Consider the following 16,510-nt stretch of genomic DNA (forward strand, 5'->3'; position numbering starts at 1 on the left):
CTCCTTCCCCCTTTCCCTCGTTCCTTTTCTCTTTCTCTTCCTGTGCAGTTAAGCAAACTTTGTATCTTGCCCTTTCTAAAACTTGTGACCCTATCCCAGTATCTTACAGATAACTTTGTAGGAGGGCTGGTGGATAGATAAAAATCCTTCTTCAACTCTACATTTCTCTACAATAATTACTTTTCTATTTCCCTTCATAGCCAAAATGTTGAACCCTATTCTGAATCATCATACCATTTCCTTACCAGTAGTTTTAGCAGTTTGGATTTTTTGTTTTTCTGCTGCCCTGATCCTGCTTCCAGGGACCCTTCTCTACTCATACTTGGGTTTCTGAGGGCTGCTAAGAAAGTTAGATGTGGATGTGGTTTGGTGGACACTACATAATCATGGTCTGACATAAGCTGGACCCTCTGGATCACTTAACAATTCTTTTATGAGGTAATTTATTCTCTCATAGTCCCTTCAGTTGATATTCCCCAACTTCACAACTTTTCCTCAAGTCATATATTCCACTTCTACTCTCCTTTTTTCTTTGCAGTTGGCTTTATCGCTTATTTCTCTGCAAGTATCAGAGCTATCAGTTATCTCAGCCTGCTGCCTCTAGACCATATGTATTTCTTTAAATGTGTGAATACCCTAATTTATTTTCCTTCTGTCTGAGAAGATGCTACTCCTTTTCATAACTAAGGTTATTTTATTTCCTGTGCTTTTGTTAGTATCCCCTTCTACCTCCTCTAAGATTGATAACCTGTCCCTTCCCTCTCTTCTGTGATTTCAGCTCCTTTGTCTCTGTTTTTCTCTATTTCTGTCCTTTCCCCTTACACATTCCTCAGATCTCTTCTATTTAGAACATAACCTGTCCTCAATCCTGCATCTTCTTTGTGGTCTCTTCATTGTCACTTTCTTTAAAAGAAAGAATAAACTACAGCCGGAACTTCCCATCTCCTCTCTCTCTTCTATCCATTGTAAGCAAGCTCTTGACCTATACTTCACTATGCTTTCTCTGGCAAAAGTCAGTGATGATCTATTTTTTTCCCCCAAGTTTTTATTTAAATTCAAGTTAGTTAGCAGCAGTGAATTCTTGTGAGATTTCCTTTCTGTTTTCTTACTTCCTTGTTTTCTTTCTTTTAAAAATGTTGCTTTTCCTATGGCAGTACACGGTTGAAGCTATTAAATAGCGTAGGAGGGCTTATAGTAAGTAATCCACAGTGACGGATTTGTGAGTGAGTGAGTGATTTGTCATTTTGCCTATTTCCTTTTAGGACAGTGAGTGGGGAACAGTTTGCTTTGATGAGACCACACCTCCCTTCCCCAGTGCCAAAATGTGGGAGGCTTAATCTGGAACACAAACACCCACACTAACTTCTTTAGTTCTCCCCAGAAAAAAAAAGTGAAAAAGTGAATTTCACCTTTTAACCCAGTAAGGTAGCTACAACCACAGAGGTATCCCAGAAGTTGGTTGGGATCACACTGGCACTATAATACATCACTGCCTAACCTGTTAGCTTCATCTTCTAATCCTGTTTTAGCCATACTGAAATACTTAGAGTGTCCCAAATGCACCCTGATCTTTCACACCCCTGGGCTCTATCGCATGCTGTTTTTTCTGCCGAACACTGCGCATCTGCCTCCAGTCTGCTTGGTGTGTTCTAGTTGGTTCGGTTATTACTTCCTTTGTGTCCTCTTTACCTAGCTTTCTAGACTTCGGCTTTTCTTCCTCCATTTCCTTAGCATCTGTACAAGCCTTTGCTTATTGCACCTACCTTTTTCTGTTATTTTAAATATTCCATGACCCCCAACTTTTTTCCCTGTTCCCATAGCTCCTTGTACAAATTTGCATTTATTACTTTTCTTGTTATTGTAATTATTTGTTTACTCTTTTCCTAGATTTTAAACCTTTCAGAATGAGGGAGTCTTCTCTTTATTTTTATTTTCTCTTAGCATGGTGCTTGGTTGAGCACATGGTAAAGGCTTAATAAATGTTTGCTGAATGAATTAAGTGAAGGAATAGAAAGGCTGGAAAGTGAAGAATTTACCTGATGGGCTTTATTTTCTTTGGAAAGTAAGAGGCAAGGTCCTCTGTTGAAATGTACTCAGGGGGTTAGGCATGGGGTAGAGGACTTGATAAGAGTAGTAACCAACTGAAATAGCCTTCATCGGAAATAGCTTTTATCCTGTTGCTCACCTGCTTTTAGTGATATTTTTTGTTCATCTAGTATAGCAAGTCCAGACTCTTTCCCCTTGCTTTCAAAGTGCTGTGTAGTCTAGAACTTTCTTATTTATCTAGCAATCTTCCCCCATCCTTATCCAAATTAAACCCCTCTCAACAAGATCATTGTCTTCAGTAGTTATAGGATAGGCCGTTCTTTCACAAATGCTTACTCTTTCTTCATTATAGCCTTTTCCAATCATTGCCCAAAATGATTGAGGCCCAAGTCAAGTTTGACCTACTCCATAATTACACAGTCAGTCTTTTCTGTTATTGCCCTTAAAGTCAATTATAGTTGAGTGCTTCTCTAATTTTTTTTTTTTTTTAAGAGAGGAGCGAGGGTTGATGGGGGAGTGGCACAAAGGGAGAGAGAGAGGGAGAGAATCCCAGGCAGGCTCCACACCCAGTGAGTAGCCTGACGTGGGGCTCTATCTCGTTATCCTGAGATCATGACCTGAGCTGAAAGTAAGAGTCGGACACTTAACCAACTGAGCCACCCAGGTGCCCCTCTAATTGTTTAATTTTACTTCCCCCACTAGTTGATAAATTCTGTGAGGGCAGATATACCATATTTTTTTTTTTTTTTTTTTACTGATTTTTGTCTTACTTTCCCTTGTCACAGTGCTAGTCATGTAATAGATGAATATTAAGTATTTGATGAATAACTAAATTAATACACATATGCATCTGACAAATTGCTGCCTAATTTTAATAGTAAGGAAACAACTTCAGATTTATCTGTTTTCATTATTTTCCTTACTTTTGTGCAAAGAACAGCATACCAGTTGTCAGTTACCTGGAGGTACATAGGGTATATCCAGAGATTCATAAAGTTATAGTATCAAGTATTGATAAACATAAAATTTTCTGTGTATGAGTTGAAATTCCAAAGACCAAGTCATATTATAAATATTATATGAGCTTTATACCAAAATTCTGTGCAATTTCTCTTTTTTATATTGAAATGAACTTCTTTCTGGGTATGACCGAACAATATACTTACTAATACAATTGCAGTGTGGTGAAGGGAATGTGAATCACTGTCAGAAGAAAGCAAAAAATAAGTTGGAAGGGAAAATATTTGTATCAGTGTTACCATTCTAAGTGATTTTGAATAAAAACATTTTCAGTGTAAAGCTGCTTTAATACAGTTTTCAAAATGCTGAATCATGTATTTATGTCACTCCTCTATTATTTTCAATAGATTCAGGGACAGCAGACAGATAATGTGAAACTTGAGTTTGCAGAAGGAAACCTACCAAAAGAGGAAACAGAGTTTTTATCAGCCTCTCAGATGACCAATTTGCAAGACATTGGTAAATTTTGATTATATACCACGTTGTAGTGTTTTTATACCAAATATTTGATCTTTGATTTTTTACCTTAAAATGTGAAACAACCTAGTCGTCTTTGGCATTTCATTATAATCGCTCTGGTCTCAGTTTTCTCATTCTCAAAGTGGAAGGTTTGCAGTATTCCTCTCTTTGATCCCTTCTCACTTGTTCTGTGATTCTCAGTTGTTTTCAATTCAAAGACATCATATTGGTAGAGTTAGGGGTACTACAAATATGAAGATAGAAGAAATAATCTTGAATTGCACTATTCATTTTTTTGTGTTTCATCAGTCAGAAAGAGTCTAAATTGAAACTTAATACTACTAAAACATTATTTTTTCAAAGAAGAATGAATAATCTCTGCACACACAAAAAAGTAAGAAATTTGTTTTGAAATGTATATTTTCTTCTCTTCCTATAACTTAGATGTCAGTCATAAAAGCAAGTTATCTACTCTGCAAGATTCTGAAAAAATTAAACAGCTTGAAGGACAAGTTCAAGAATTAGAAAACCTCCTATCCTCTTTGCAGCAACAATTGAAAGAAACTGAAGAAAACTATGGGACAGAGATCCGTTGTTTGCAGGAAAGGCTTCAAGCTGTCAGTGTGCCCACAGTTCAGCCAAGGTACCGTCCATTTTCAGTTTCATTCAGCAGTATTTATAGCTTAGTAACAATCATAGCATAATTGTTTTTTGGTTGCTTGAAAGAGATGCGATGCTGCATTATCAAGAAATAAGAACAGAAGATAATTCTCTGAAATGTCTGAAGTAAATATTGTTATAAACCAAAGACATTGTATTATAGAGATTTTACTTACACCTTTATTTTATAAAGATGCTGGTTGTTATTAATCTGCTGGATTAAATCAGAGACTGTGCATGTAGTTGTTATTTATCGGATGCCTGGTCTTTGCTACTTTGATGTGGGGCATACCCAAGAAATTAAGATATGATCATTCCAGTCATGGTGGGACTTTCTCCACCTAGTTGTCTAATACACAGATTCACTATGTCCAGAATAGACCTCTGGATCTTCCCCCTGGAAATTTGCTCCTGCAGCCATCTCCATCTGAGGTGATTCTTCTTTCTCTCCTACTTCACTTCCAGTCTATCAAGAAATCCTGTTATCTCTGCCTCCAAAATACATCTAAACTGGACCACTTCTCACTAGCCCCCTGCTATCATCATCTCTCACCGGGGTTACTTCAACAACTGATCTCCCTGTTTCTACTGTCTTTCCAAAATTCTGTTCTTAACACATTTCCACAGCTTTGCTTTTAAAATTTAAAAATTTGCTTTTGAAATTGAAGACTGATCATGTTAGTCCAGTGCTCTTCTGTCCTAACAAGGCCTTACTCAGTCCTACATGACGGTTCCTTGTTACCACTTGGACTTTATCTCCTACAGACTTTCCTGTCTCTATTCTCACACCACACGTTCTCCTTGAGATCCTCAGACCATCGGTATGCTCCTGCTTTATTGTTTCTTCTACCTAGAATGCTCTTTCTCCAGATATTTACATGCCCAACATGCTCACCTCCTTTGAGTCATTATGCAGTATCATGTTCTCATGTGGCCTATCCTGATCACCCTATTTAAATTAAAATTGTTCTTTAGAACTCTGTACACTAATTTCCTGCTTCATTCTTTTTCTGTATTACTTAATATCGTCTGTGTTATATATGTAAAGCTGTGTATGTATAAAATTTAAAAAAGTCTATATATATTTATTGGGGACTTTATTTGTTTTATTTTATTGTCTGCCTTTTATGCAAGATTTCAGGCTTTGCAGTGGTGGGGATTTTTGTCCATCTGAGTTGTTGATGTATCCCAAACCTTGTAATAATTCCCTCTGCATGATAGGTGCTCAATAAATATTTGTTAAATGAAAGAACAGCTCATAACTTAGGGAGTATGCTTTAATATTTAAACTACCCCTATAAAATGCTCAGAGATTTAATCTAACTTTGGCTGGCTCTGCTGTTCTGGGACTGATATCTTCATAGGCACTTACTAATGGAACCTCAAGCCAAAAATATTTTCTCTTCTTTGAGACAAAATACTGAACGTCCACACCTCTTTGGAAGCAGTCTGTTTCTCCTCTTTTATTCAGAGCCCGTATGTAGGCTTTGGAATTATTCACCCAGCCTTGGCACAGCCTTATAAAGCTTTCATCTTATTTGAGATCCGTGGCTCTTAAACTTAGCCATGCATCGGAAACACCAGAGGTTTTTGAATACTTAAAGTTAGATTACTGGATTATACTTTTGGAGAATCAGATTTAATAGCTTTGAGATGGACCCTGGGTATTTGTATTTGTAACAAGATAATTCTGATGCAGATAGTTTATGGATTGACGTTTAGAAACTACTACTTTGGGTTTTCTGATATGAAAGAAAATAAGTAGAGGAAGTCTCTAATAATCAGCTACAGTGTTTCAAGTAGCCTTCCTTTAATTAGTGATGCTTTCTCTCTAAAGCATGAAGAAAGGGAAGTTTTCTGGAAATGGAGACTTATTTTGCAATTATTGCATTTAAGCTTTTGCCAGCTCACCACCCTCTCTCAGAGTTTCTATAATACTCAGTGGAAGTGTGTTGACAGTACCTTTCAACTAAGACCATTAGTTTTCTCCCACCCCCTCCAAAAGAGGTTTACTGACCCATGTTCACTCCTACTAATAGTGATGAGTCAAAGTTATTTCTTGTAAATGTCATCACATTTTTGGATACAATTATGATACTTTTTGAATGAAGAGTATGTGAATAAAGAGTATGCTGTTCTTCTAAAACAGATTTGAGCTAGTTTTAAAAAATAATTAACATATTTGGAGCTGGTATACTAGAGCCTCTTGGAATGACTGTTGGCTTAAGAGTCAGATCTGCATTTGACTCCTGATTTAACCTTTTACTGGCTATATGATCTTGGGAAGATTATTTGAACATATCTAAATAATATTAGTGACAATAAAAGTACCATTAAGATTGTGGGGATTAAATGAAATAGTGACTGGAACAAGCCTTGGCTAGATGCCATGGAGGAAGCTTTAGATCTATATAAAGTGGCCTTTTCCCTTAAGGGACTTCAATCTAATCATTGAAATAGTACTTACTACAAAAGAACAATTTTTAAGAAGTAGTAGGTTGAGGAATATAACATGGTGATAGAACCAAAGTGCTGGAGTTTAAACCTATGTCTGTGTGGCATCGTTCACTGCACATTTTTGTAATAATTGCCTGTTGGAGTGGTTCCAGGGGAAATGGAAATGAAGAGATGGATATCAGATATTGGAATAGAAGGAATGTTGAGAACAAAGTGAAGGGGAAAAAGCAAAGATGACCCTTTGTTGTTTGAGCTAGAGACTATGGAGAATAATGGTATATTAATATGAATAGAGAAGTAAGGCCAGTGGGGAGTAGGACCTTAATTATAAGAGGGGAGCAGTGAGTTTGGTTTTAGCCAGTTTATTTTTTGAATTTGGGATAAACACTTTCAAATGCTATAAAGCTAGAAAATGGAGTCATTGTGGACTAAGTACCATTTTTTTATTAGAGTTTGGGTCTTTTTTTTTTTTTTTTTTTTTTAAAGATTTTATTTATTTATGTGACAGAGAGACAGCCAGCGAGAGAAGGAACACAGCAGGGGGAGTGGGAGAGGAAGAAGCAGGCTCATAGCAGAGGAGCCCGATGTGGGACTCGATCCCGGTACGCCGGGATCACGCCCTGAGCCGAAGGCAGACGCTTTAACGACTGCGCTACCCAGGCGCCCCTAGAGTTTGGGTCTTAATAGATGGATAAATAATCAGGAGGGTTTTCCAAGCTATGAAAAAAAGAATCAAAACATGGAACCAAGGATCAGAAGACTGTGTGCAAGAAGCAGTGAGGAAACAGACAAAACTGTGAGACAGAAGAACCAGGAAAGGGCGAAGAAGAAACAAAAGGGAATGAGTTTTTACCATCATTTAACATGAACCTAGAACACGAATAGGCAGTTCACAGTAGAAGACATGTGCATGGCCAATAGAAGTTGAAGGATATATCATCTCAAAAATAAAAGCATACATGTTCTAACAAAGTTTTAAAACTCTTAAGACTCCGTGTTGCTGAAGTTTTAAGTAAATACCTAAATGATACTGTTAGGGGAGTAAAATTAATGTAACTTTTTGGAATATGGCATTATGTTAAAATTTTAAAAACTAAGCCTAACAGTTATTTATAAGATTTACCATACAGAAAATCCACAAACGTGTGCAAGATATATTTATGAGGATTTATATTGTAGCATTATTTGTAATAGTGAACATTTGAAAACAAATGTCTGTCAGTAGGAGGTTAGTTATGTAAGTTTTGAAGTGGGTTGATGATAACTTGTATCTGGCCAATTTGGGACAGAACGAAAGGATAGGAGAGAGAAAGGAGGAGCTGGGCAAGAGGAGGGCGGAATAAAGAAGGCAGCGTGGGTGCACATGAAAATAGAAGTGAGAAATTAGCCAGAAAAAATTATAAGTTGCCCCTTTATTCCTTTTCCCATGGTTGCTAAATATTAATCTTGTTTTTATGACCCAAGTTAAACATAAGAAAAAATTTTTTTTACAAAATAATGCTTGTAAAACAATACAGAATAAAAACATGAATACTAAAAACTAAATGAATAGATTAAAAACAAAAAAAATCTGAAAGTGACTGTATAAATTAAGAATCTTCCTTTTCCTGCCTCTGCACCCCAGTTCCACTAGAGGTAATCATTGTTACTTTTGGCGTGTATTCATCCAGATTTTTTTCTGTGTATGTGTGTATAAATAATTTTTTTAATAAAAATGAGATTTTATAGACCTTTACTCAGTAATATCATAGACAACTTTTTAAAAATGTCTGTACCTGTAAATAGCTCTATATCATATATTTGTAGCACATTTATAAAATGGCATAAAATTAAAAGGTGATCTGTTGAAATATTCTCTCATTCAATTTTGTTACTTTAGTTTTAAATGGAGAAATTAGTCAAAAATACTATTTAAGTCTTAATACCTGTAACTCTTGATCTGTCATGGTTGTTGCCCCTGCCCTAATACACATTTTATGCCTGCTGTAAGTTTGAACTAACAGTAAAATTCACAACTCTAATTCCTTCACTCTTTCATTTATGTTTAGTTTCTCCATTGATTCAGTGGTGATTACTGAATCTGATGTCCGGAAAACAGTATATCCTGGAAGTTGTCTAAACCAGAACGTGGATGGTACAGTAGAGGTATTATGTCTTTAAACTGTTGTATGCACTGATTTTATTTTTCTTACTCTCATTTTTATCCAATTAATAGTTGCTGAGAGGTAAGCATAATAAGAGGATAATACCTTATATAAAAGACCCAGAAGAGTATATAAATGAAGAAATTTAATGTATTTTCATAGTATAGGACTAACACAGAGTTAAAATTCAGAGGTTCCCCCCCCCCAATATGTTCTAGTTTAAAATTTGTCTTGTTTTGTATGACATTAGCTGTGTAAAATTAGTTTCAGTGCCCTTGCCAACAACTTTTCTTGCCACCATAGGATTGAGCCAGACCACCTCTAGAATAGAATTTAGGAATCCTCAGAATTCCTGAAAGATTCTATGGCTGGGACAATAGACGAGGCTTCCTTCAGCACAGGCCATCTGATATATAAAAGCCCCTTATCTTTTACATTATAGGCCAGCTGGCTAAACCACATTCTGCCTGTCCTCAATATTGTGTATACTCCCAATTCGTGGCCACTTTTCTGAAACTTAGAACTGCAAAACCCTGATCATAATTCAGTAGATTTTTAGTTTTAACTCCTGTAGAAAACAAAGATCATTGCTTTCTCTTGTTTTGGATGCAGAGGAGAGGTGTTGGCTACATATCTTGATTCTTGTATGCTTATCCTATATGGAGTATTCAGATAATTGGTAAACAATGAAATGCTTTGATGCTGAGAATATGTTTACATTTTTAAAAACTTTATGGTTTTTTCTAGTTATAAAGGTGATTTGTATTTATAGAAAATTGGATAGTATTAGTAAATATTAAGAGGAAGATAAAAATTTGCTTATAATTTCATAAGCAAAGATAGCCACTGTTAACATTCTTAAAATTAGATAATTATATTTAAGTGTCTTTATCGCACCATAGAACTATATTAGTAATTAAAATATGTAAATGTATTTCTCACTTAGCATCATTAAGTTCAGTGTAGTAAGTACATTTTTTCTAAGTACATTATTTAGTAATGCACTAGAATTATTCACCATAATTATTGTTTTTAATTAAGAGCAGAACCAAAACTTATTTACTTATAACTTCTCAGACGTTTCTAAGAAACATTGATCTTTTGAGGGTATTTGAGGGTAGTTGTTTAAAAATAAGTGGTGTATAATTAGTATAAACAAGTATGTTATATTTTGCTTTTTAATTTAGTTTTCTGATGACTTTGGAGTGAAACAGGAAACAAATATTGTTAAGTTGCTGGAAAAACAGTACCAAGAACGATTAGAAGAAGAAGTAGCTAAGGTAAGTTTACAGTTTGTCAGGTTATTATGGTTTCTATTCCCTTCAAGCCTTCAAAAAAACATAGATTTTATTGATAGTCATACACTTTTTTTTTTTTCTAAGTTTAACTGTTTGAGTAGTCTGTGTACCCAACATGGGGCTTGAACTCATGATTCCAAGATCAGGAGTCAAATGATCCACTGACCGAGCCACTTATGCACCCCTGCACTTTATTTTTTTAAAGTTTCATTACATAGCTTATCTTTAAATTGTCAGTGACTGCTATTAACCACAATTTCCTTTAAGTGGAATGTTCTGTGAATTTTTCTTTAAGAACAACATTTTTTTCTTGATATGGAATAGTAATTAGAAACTTTTCAGGGACGCCTGGGTGGCTTAGTTGGTTAAGCATCTATCTGCCTTCAGCTCAGGTCATGATCCAGGGGTCCTGGGACCGAGCCCTACATCGGGTTCCCTGCTCAGGGGGGAGACTACTTTTCTCTCTCCCTCTGCCCCTCCCCTGCTGGTGCTCTCTCTCGCAATCTCTCTCAAATAAATAAATAAAATCTTAAAAAAAAAGAAAGAAACTTTTCAGAATGCCATAACAAGTCTTTATAAATTTGTTACCTTGTGAATAGTACCTTGTAATGGAGTTTGGCCTCCCTTAAAGGTGGGGAATATGGTAGGAAATGAGGTAGAAGGTGGTTAGTCTTTTATATGTTCTCTTAGCCTATCTCCTCCCAGAGAAGTTACTGTGATGTTAACTATAGATACTCTTAGCTGCTATGCCCAGAGATATTCTTTTAAACACTCTTTCTCTCTCTCTCTCTATCTCAAGTAAAATAAATAAATAAATAAGTAAATCTTTAAAAAAATAAAATGCATATACCTGATTGGGTTCTTACATTGGAACAGTTGATTTCTGATTTTCTCTGCTGCTTTTTTTTATAATATTTCAACTGTTTCAGTATAACAATCCCAGTGGATATGTGCACTTTAAAGGAGGAGGATTGATAAGGTATACAGGAAATACGTAAGGAATTAGGTTAAACATAAATAAGAAGAGGAAGTCAAGACCCAAGGAACTATATGGGCCGAAGGACTTAATCACTTCTGAATATGTGTTGAATATTTGCTTCCTGGAGATCAAAGTAAAAAGTGAGACACCATTGCTAATATAGCTCTCATTATCTAGTTCTTTAGAAAAATGTAGATTTTCTGTTGCACTTAGCTTTTACAGAAATTTCTCAAGTGAAATGTGATAGCAGGGCCTCATAACAATTAAGAGCATGAGGTTTGGTGTAGGATATACCATGCTTTAACTTCTTGTTCTTCTGGCTTACTAGATTTATGATCTTAGGAAAGTTACTTGACTTCTGAGTCTGTTTTCTCTGTGTGAAGAGAGAGGAAAAAATAGGAATAAGTAATTTTTATAAAGGTTCAGTGAACTAATCTACATAAACCACCTAGCAGATGATAAAGACTCATAAATGAAATTTTTAAGTTGTCCTATTACTGTGATAATGGTGATGTTATAAATATTGGGGTTTTTTTTTTAAGATTTTATTTATTCATTTGAGACAGATAGAGAGAGGATGAGCAGGGGAGAAGCAGAAGAAGAGGGAGAAGCAGACTCCTCACTGAGCTGGGAGCCCGATGAGGGGCTCGATCCTAGGACCCAGGTATCATGACCTGAGCTAAAGGCAGATGCTTAACCATCTGAGCCACCCAGGCTCCTATAAATATATTTTGTAAGGCATCAGTCATCTAAGCAGATAGCAGAGCACCAAAGTGTGTAGGTCATTGAAAACTGTTCCAAAGACATCCAAGGTACTGTGGTCCAAGAGACGTTTGATGGCCCAGCTTGATCCTTGAATAATGTAGATTGTTGACATTAGCTACCAGTACTGATAGGATTATGCTCTACACTATACTCTCAGATAGGATGTTGGAAAAAGATTGAGAACCCTAGTTTCAAAAGCACAGAGTGTATAGAGGAAGCCCAAAGGAGTGGTGATTCCCAATATAGATCATATGAGATTCCATGATGTTAATGATACTGGGTTATCACAGAAGCCTTCTTAAAGTGGTATAAGAGAGGAACCCTGAAGGAAGTGAGAGAGTAAATCATGAAGGTAACAGGTTGAGTACCTTCTGAGAAAGTGGAGTACAAGAGAAAGAAAAAGTCAATGTTTCAAGAGGTTTTTCAAAGAGGTGGCCAGGAAGAATTGGTAGGGGTGTGAAGACTGCTTGCCCAACCGCCAGCTCTGCTGAGTTAGAGGACGGTTTGATTCAGTCCCGCCAGCCTCACAGTCAGAGGACCCATTGGTGAAATACTGTGAAATCCTGGCACAGATTTATCTTCTCAGCAGATGTAACTGGATACAGGAGGAAGAAATAAAAGGAAAAAGGACAAGGGCTTGCCCTTCAGGGGAAGATATTGCTCTAGGTTATTTGACATAAGCAACTGGAAGAACGGAGTTGCTATTAGGTGTCAGAAAAGACTGCAAAAGAGTAGTTTTTGGAGAGGAGTGGTAGGCCTTCAACATAAGAATCCAGACCCATTAAATGCAGACACTTCATAAATGTTTAAAAATAAATATTGAAGAAGTGGTTGGATATATAAATCTAGAGCTCAGGAAATAGAGAAGACTAGACATGAAAATATGGTGGCCTATAGGGCAGTGTTTTTCAAACTGAGTTGTAACTTATCTTTATTTTTTTAATTTTTTTAAAAAACTTTATTTATTTTATTTATTTGACAGAGAGAGAGAGACAGCCAGCAAGAGAGGGAACACAGGCAGGGGGAGTGGGTGAGGAAGAAATAGGCTCCCAGCAGAGAAGCCTGCTGTGGGGCTCGATCCCAGAACGCCAGGGTTATGCCCTGAGCCGAAGGCAGATGCTCAACAGCTGAGCCACCCAGGCGGCCCTATAACTCATCTTTAAGTTGTAAAATCAATTTACTGGTTTGGGTCCAAGATTTTAACATAATAACATAATGGAAAGGTTCAATTATATAAATATACACACACATGGGGGTGCCTCGCTGGCTCAGTTGGGAGATGGGGGGCTCTTAATCTCTGGGTTGTGAGTTCAAGCCCCATGTTGGGTATGGAGCCTACTTAAAAACTAATAATAATAAACACACACGGGTACCTATGTACGCTTTAGGTCACAATATAAAATATTTTTTTATTGTTGTGTGTGTGTGTGTGTTTACCATGGTTGCAGTGAAAGAATTTGAAAAACACTAATGTAGTGACTATAGATAGAGCAGAGATCTGGGAGCTGAGCCTGGATAATGCCAATGTTGAGAGGTCAGAGAAATGAGGACGAACAAAGAAGATAGAGAAAGAGCAGTAAATTAAATATGGGAAGAACAAAAGATTGCATCACAGTAGCCAAGTAATAAAAGTATATTGAGAAGAGAATGTATTAAACTGTGTCAGAGGTTTCTGATACGTCATGAATGATTAGAACTGCAAATTAATTATTGGATTTTACAATGTGAAATCATGGGTGACTTTCACGAGAACACATTTGATGGGGTGATGCAGACAAACTGATTAGATTGGATTTGAGAGAGTGAAGGGGAAGAATGAAGATATGAATTAGAGTTTTACTTGAAAGAGGAGCAGAGAAATAGAGTGGTAGCTCAAGGGTAATAGAGGGAGCCAAGCACTAGATTTTTGTTGTTGCTGGTTTTTTTTTTTTCTGTTTAAGAAGAAAGATATCATATTTCTTTGTTAATAGAAATGATTAAGGAGAGAAGGAAAAAAATAGCTAATTCAGGAGAGAGAGAAGCAGTTGTTGGAGCACTGTCCTCGAGGGGAGGAGAGGAAATGCAGTCCCTGGAGGGTTGCCATTAGATAGGAGTTGGCAATTTAATCCATAATAACAGGAAGGAAGGCAGAGAATATTTGGTTCATGATTCAGGATGTTTTCAGATGCGGTATTTAGAGCCTTTGAAAGTTCTCTTCTAATTGCTTCTATTTTCTCACTAAAATAAGAAGAAAGGTCAGCACCTGAGAATGAGAAAGGAAATAAGACATTGAAACTTCAAGGAGAGAGGGCTGTCTAGGAGAAAGAATAAAAAATGGATAAGACAAGGGAAATTGAGTAGATTTGCCCAGATCTTGAAGGGCTCATGCAAGAGTAGTAGTTACAAATTTAAAATAAGACCATTCAGCTTGGTTGGATTTTTTTTTTTTTCTCCTCCTCAGCTAAGCTTAGTTTACACAGGCAGAGTGTTGAAATATATTCCCTCTTCTATTTTCTGGAAGAATTTATATAGAATTGGTTTTATTTTATTTTATTTTATTTTATTTTATTTTATTTTATTTTATATTGGGAGAAAGGGGCAGAGGCAGAGGGACAAGCAGACTCTGCACTGAGCACGGAGCCCCATGCAGGGCTCAATCTCACGACCCTGAGATCATGACCTAAGCCAAAATCAAGAGTCAGACACTCAACCAGCTGAGCCACCCAGCGACTGTGGTATTATTTTATTCTTAAGTATTTTGTAGAATTGCTAGTGAAACCAGCAGGGCCTGGAGTTTTCCTTAACAGAAGGCTTTGTTAAACTGTGAATCCAGTTTCTTTAATAGGTTTTGTTTTATTCAGGTAATCTATTTCTTTTAGAGTGAGCTTTTTTAGTTTGTGTCACTCAAGGAATTGGTCCATTTCATCTAAACTGTTGAATTTATGTTGGTGAAGTTGTTTATACTATTCCTTTCTCACTTAATGTCTGTGGGATCTGTATGTTATCTCTACTTTCTCACTTTTTTCCTTTCTCATTCTGGCTGGAAGTTTATCAATTGTATTGGTATTTTCAAGGATCCAGCTTTTGGGCTTTTAAAAAATTGCCTTTGTTTTACTTTCATTGATTGCTTTTCTTTATTTTTTACTTGTTTCTGCTTGCTTTGGGTTTAATTTGCTCACTTTTTCTGGTTTCCTAAAAGACCTATCCTCTTTTCTAATACATGCATTTACTGCTGTAAGTTTCCCTTTAAGCACACCTTTAAACTGCATTCAACATATTTTCATTCAGTCCGAATATTTGATTTCTTTTGTGACATCCTCTTTGATTCATGAGCTACTTAGAAGTATGTTGTTAAATTTCCACATTTTCGGGGTTTTCAGATATCTTCCTGTTAATTTAACGTATAATTTTTACTTCTTTCTGGTCAGACATACCTTGTATGATTTCAGTTTACTTGAATTTATTGCTCTAAATATGTTCTGGTTGAATGCTCTATGCATACTTGAGAAGAATGAATATGCTGCTGTTGTTCAGACTTCAAGTTTTCCTCTGGTATTATTTCCCTTCAGCCTGAAAAACTGCCTTTAACATTTCTTTTAGAACAAATCTGCTGGCAACAAATTTGACATACAACATACTGTATGTCATCTAAGTTTGAATTGTATATTGAACATTTTGAATATGGTATGGACACTGGGCCTTACAATATTCTGGAAAATGTAAATTCTTTTTTTTTTTTTTAATAGCCCAGTTAGGGGCAGACCACAAGTTCTGTTTCACCTTCTTCATACAAATTTCTTCAAGTTTTGACGCCCTCTGCCGTTTGCTTGCTTTTGTTTACTTTTCAGAGTTCTCTGGTAGTTCCTTTTTGTATTTTGTCCAATTTTCAGTTGTGGGAGAGAGAGGCCATAGTGCGTTTCTTTTATGCTAACTAGAATTACAGGTCTCTGTCTTATGTTTTTTTATTCCACAATTTAGATAGAATTATTGTTATACCCGTCAGTTTTTAGATTTATCTGTGTATTTACAGAAAGAAATTTTAATGCTCTAATCCTTTTTGCATCTAATAGCTTCCTTCTAGGATCATTTTCTGTCTTTTGAGGGACATACTTCAGAAATTCTTTTACTTACAATCTACTAGGAGTAAACTCTGTTTTTATTTCACGTTTTTATTTTGCTTTTATTCCAGAAAGATGGTTTTATTGACCATTCAAATCTGAGTTGACAGTTATTTTTATGTCAGAACTTTAAAGATAACCTTTCATTGTTTTCTGACTTCCTTTTGTTTCTGCTAAGAAAGTCCATGTCATTTTAATTGTTGTTCCCTCATAGTTAATACATCTTTTTATTCTGGAAACTTCTAAGAACTTTTTGATGTTCTCTTTATTTGTCCTTCCAAGATTCATTGGTCTTCTTGACTGTTAGGAGCTGCGCCTTCTGTATTCTCACCTATTACCCATGAAATAGTTCCTTTCCATTATTCTCTAATATATCCTCCTGGAACAATAATTAGATGTTGGTTGAACATTCTCACTCTGTTCTTCATATCTCTTTGCTTCTCTTCCATATTTTCAATTTTTTAAATCTTTTTGTCTGTGTTGCATTCTTAGTATTGAGAGACAGAGACAAGCAGATCAGGTTCAAGACAGGAAATTGAAGTAGAAGCTAGTCTTGAGGTCTTGACCACTAGTTAGAGAAGATTA

The 16,510-nt window shown here is 36.1% G+C and overlaps 1 protein-coding gene across 14 annotated transcripts in view; it reads left to right on the forward strand.

Moving 5' to 3' along the window:
- The window catches only part of AKAP9 (A-kinase anchoring protein 9), a 200,793-nt gene that overhangs the window by 99,821 nt on the left and 84,462 nt on the right, over window positions 1-16,510 (forward strand). For all 14 annotated transcript variants that reach the window (XM_057304094.1, XM_044386405.3, XM_057304099.1 and 11 more), the window contains 4 exons: window positions 3,414-3,525; window positions 3,970-4,168; window positions 8,691-8,787; window positions 9,974-10,066. In XM_057304094.1, the coding sequence (XP_057160077.1) occupies window positions 3,414-3,525; window positions 3,970-4,168; window positions 8,691-8,787; window positions 9,974-10,066 (501 nt within the window). The remainder of the gene's footprint in view (window positions 1-3,413; window positions 3,526-3,969; window positions 4,169-8,690; window positions 8,788-9,973; window positions 10,067-16,510) is intronic.

This window comes from Ursus arctos, unplaced genomic scaffold, assembly GCF_023065955.2.
Source record: "Ursus arctos isolate Adak ecotype North America unplaced genomic scaffold, UrsArc2.0 scaffold_3, whole genome shotgun sequence".
Taxonomy (NCBI): Eukaryota; Metazoa; Chordata; class Mammalia; order Carnivora; family Ursidae; genus Ursus; species Ursus arctos.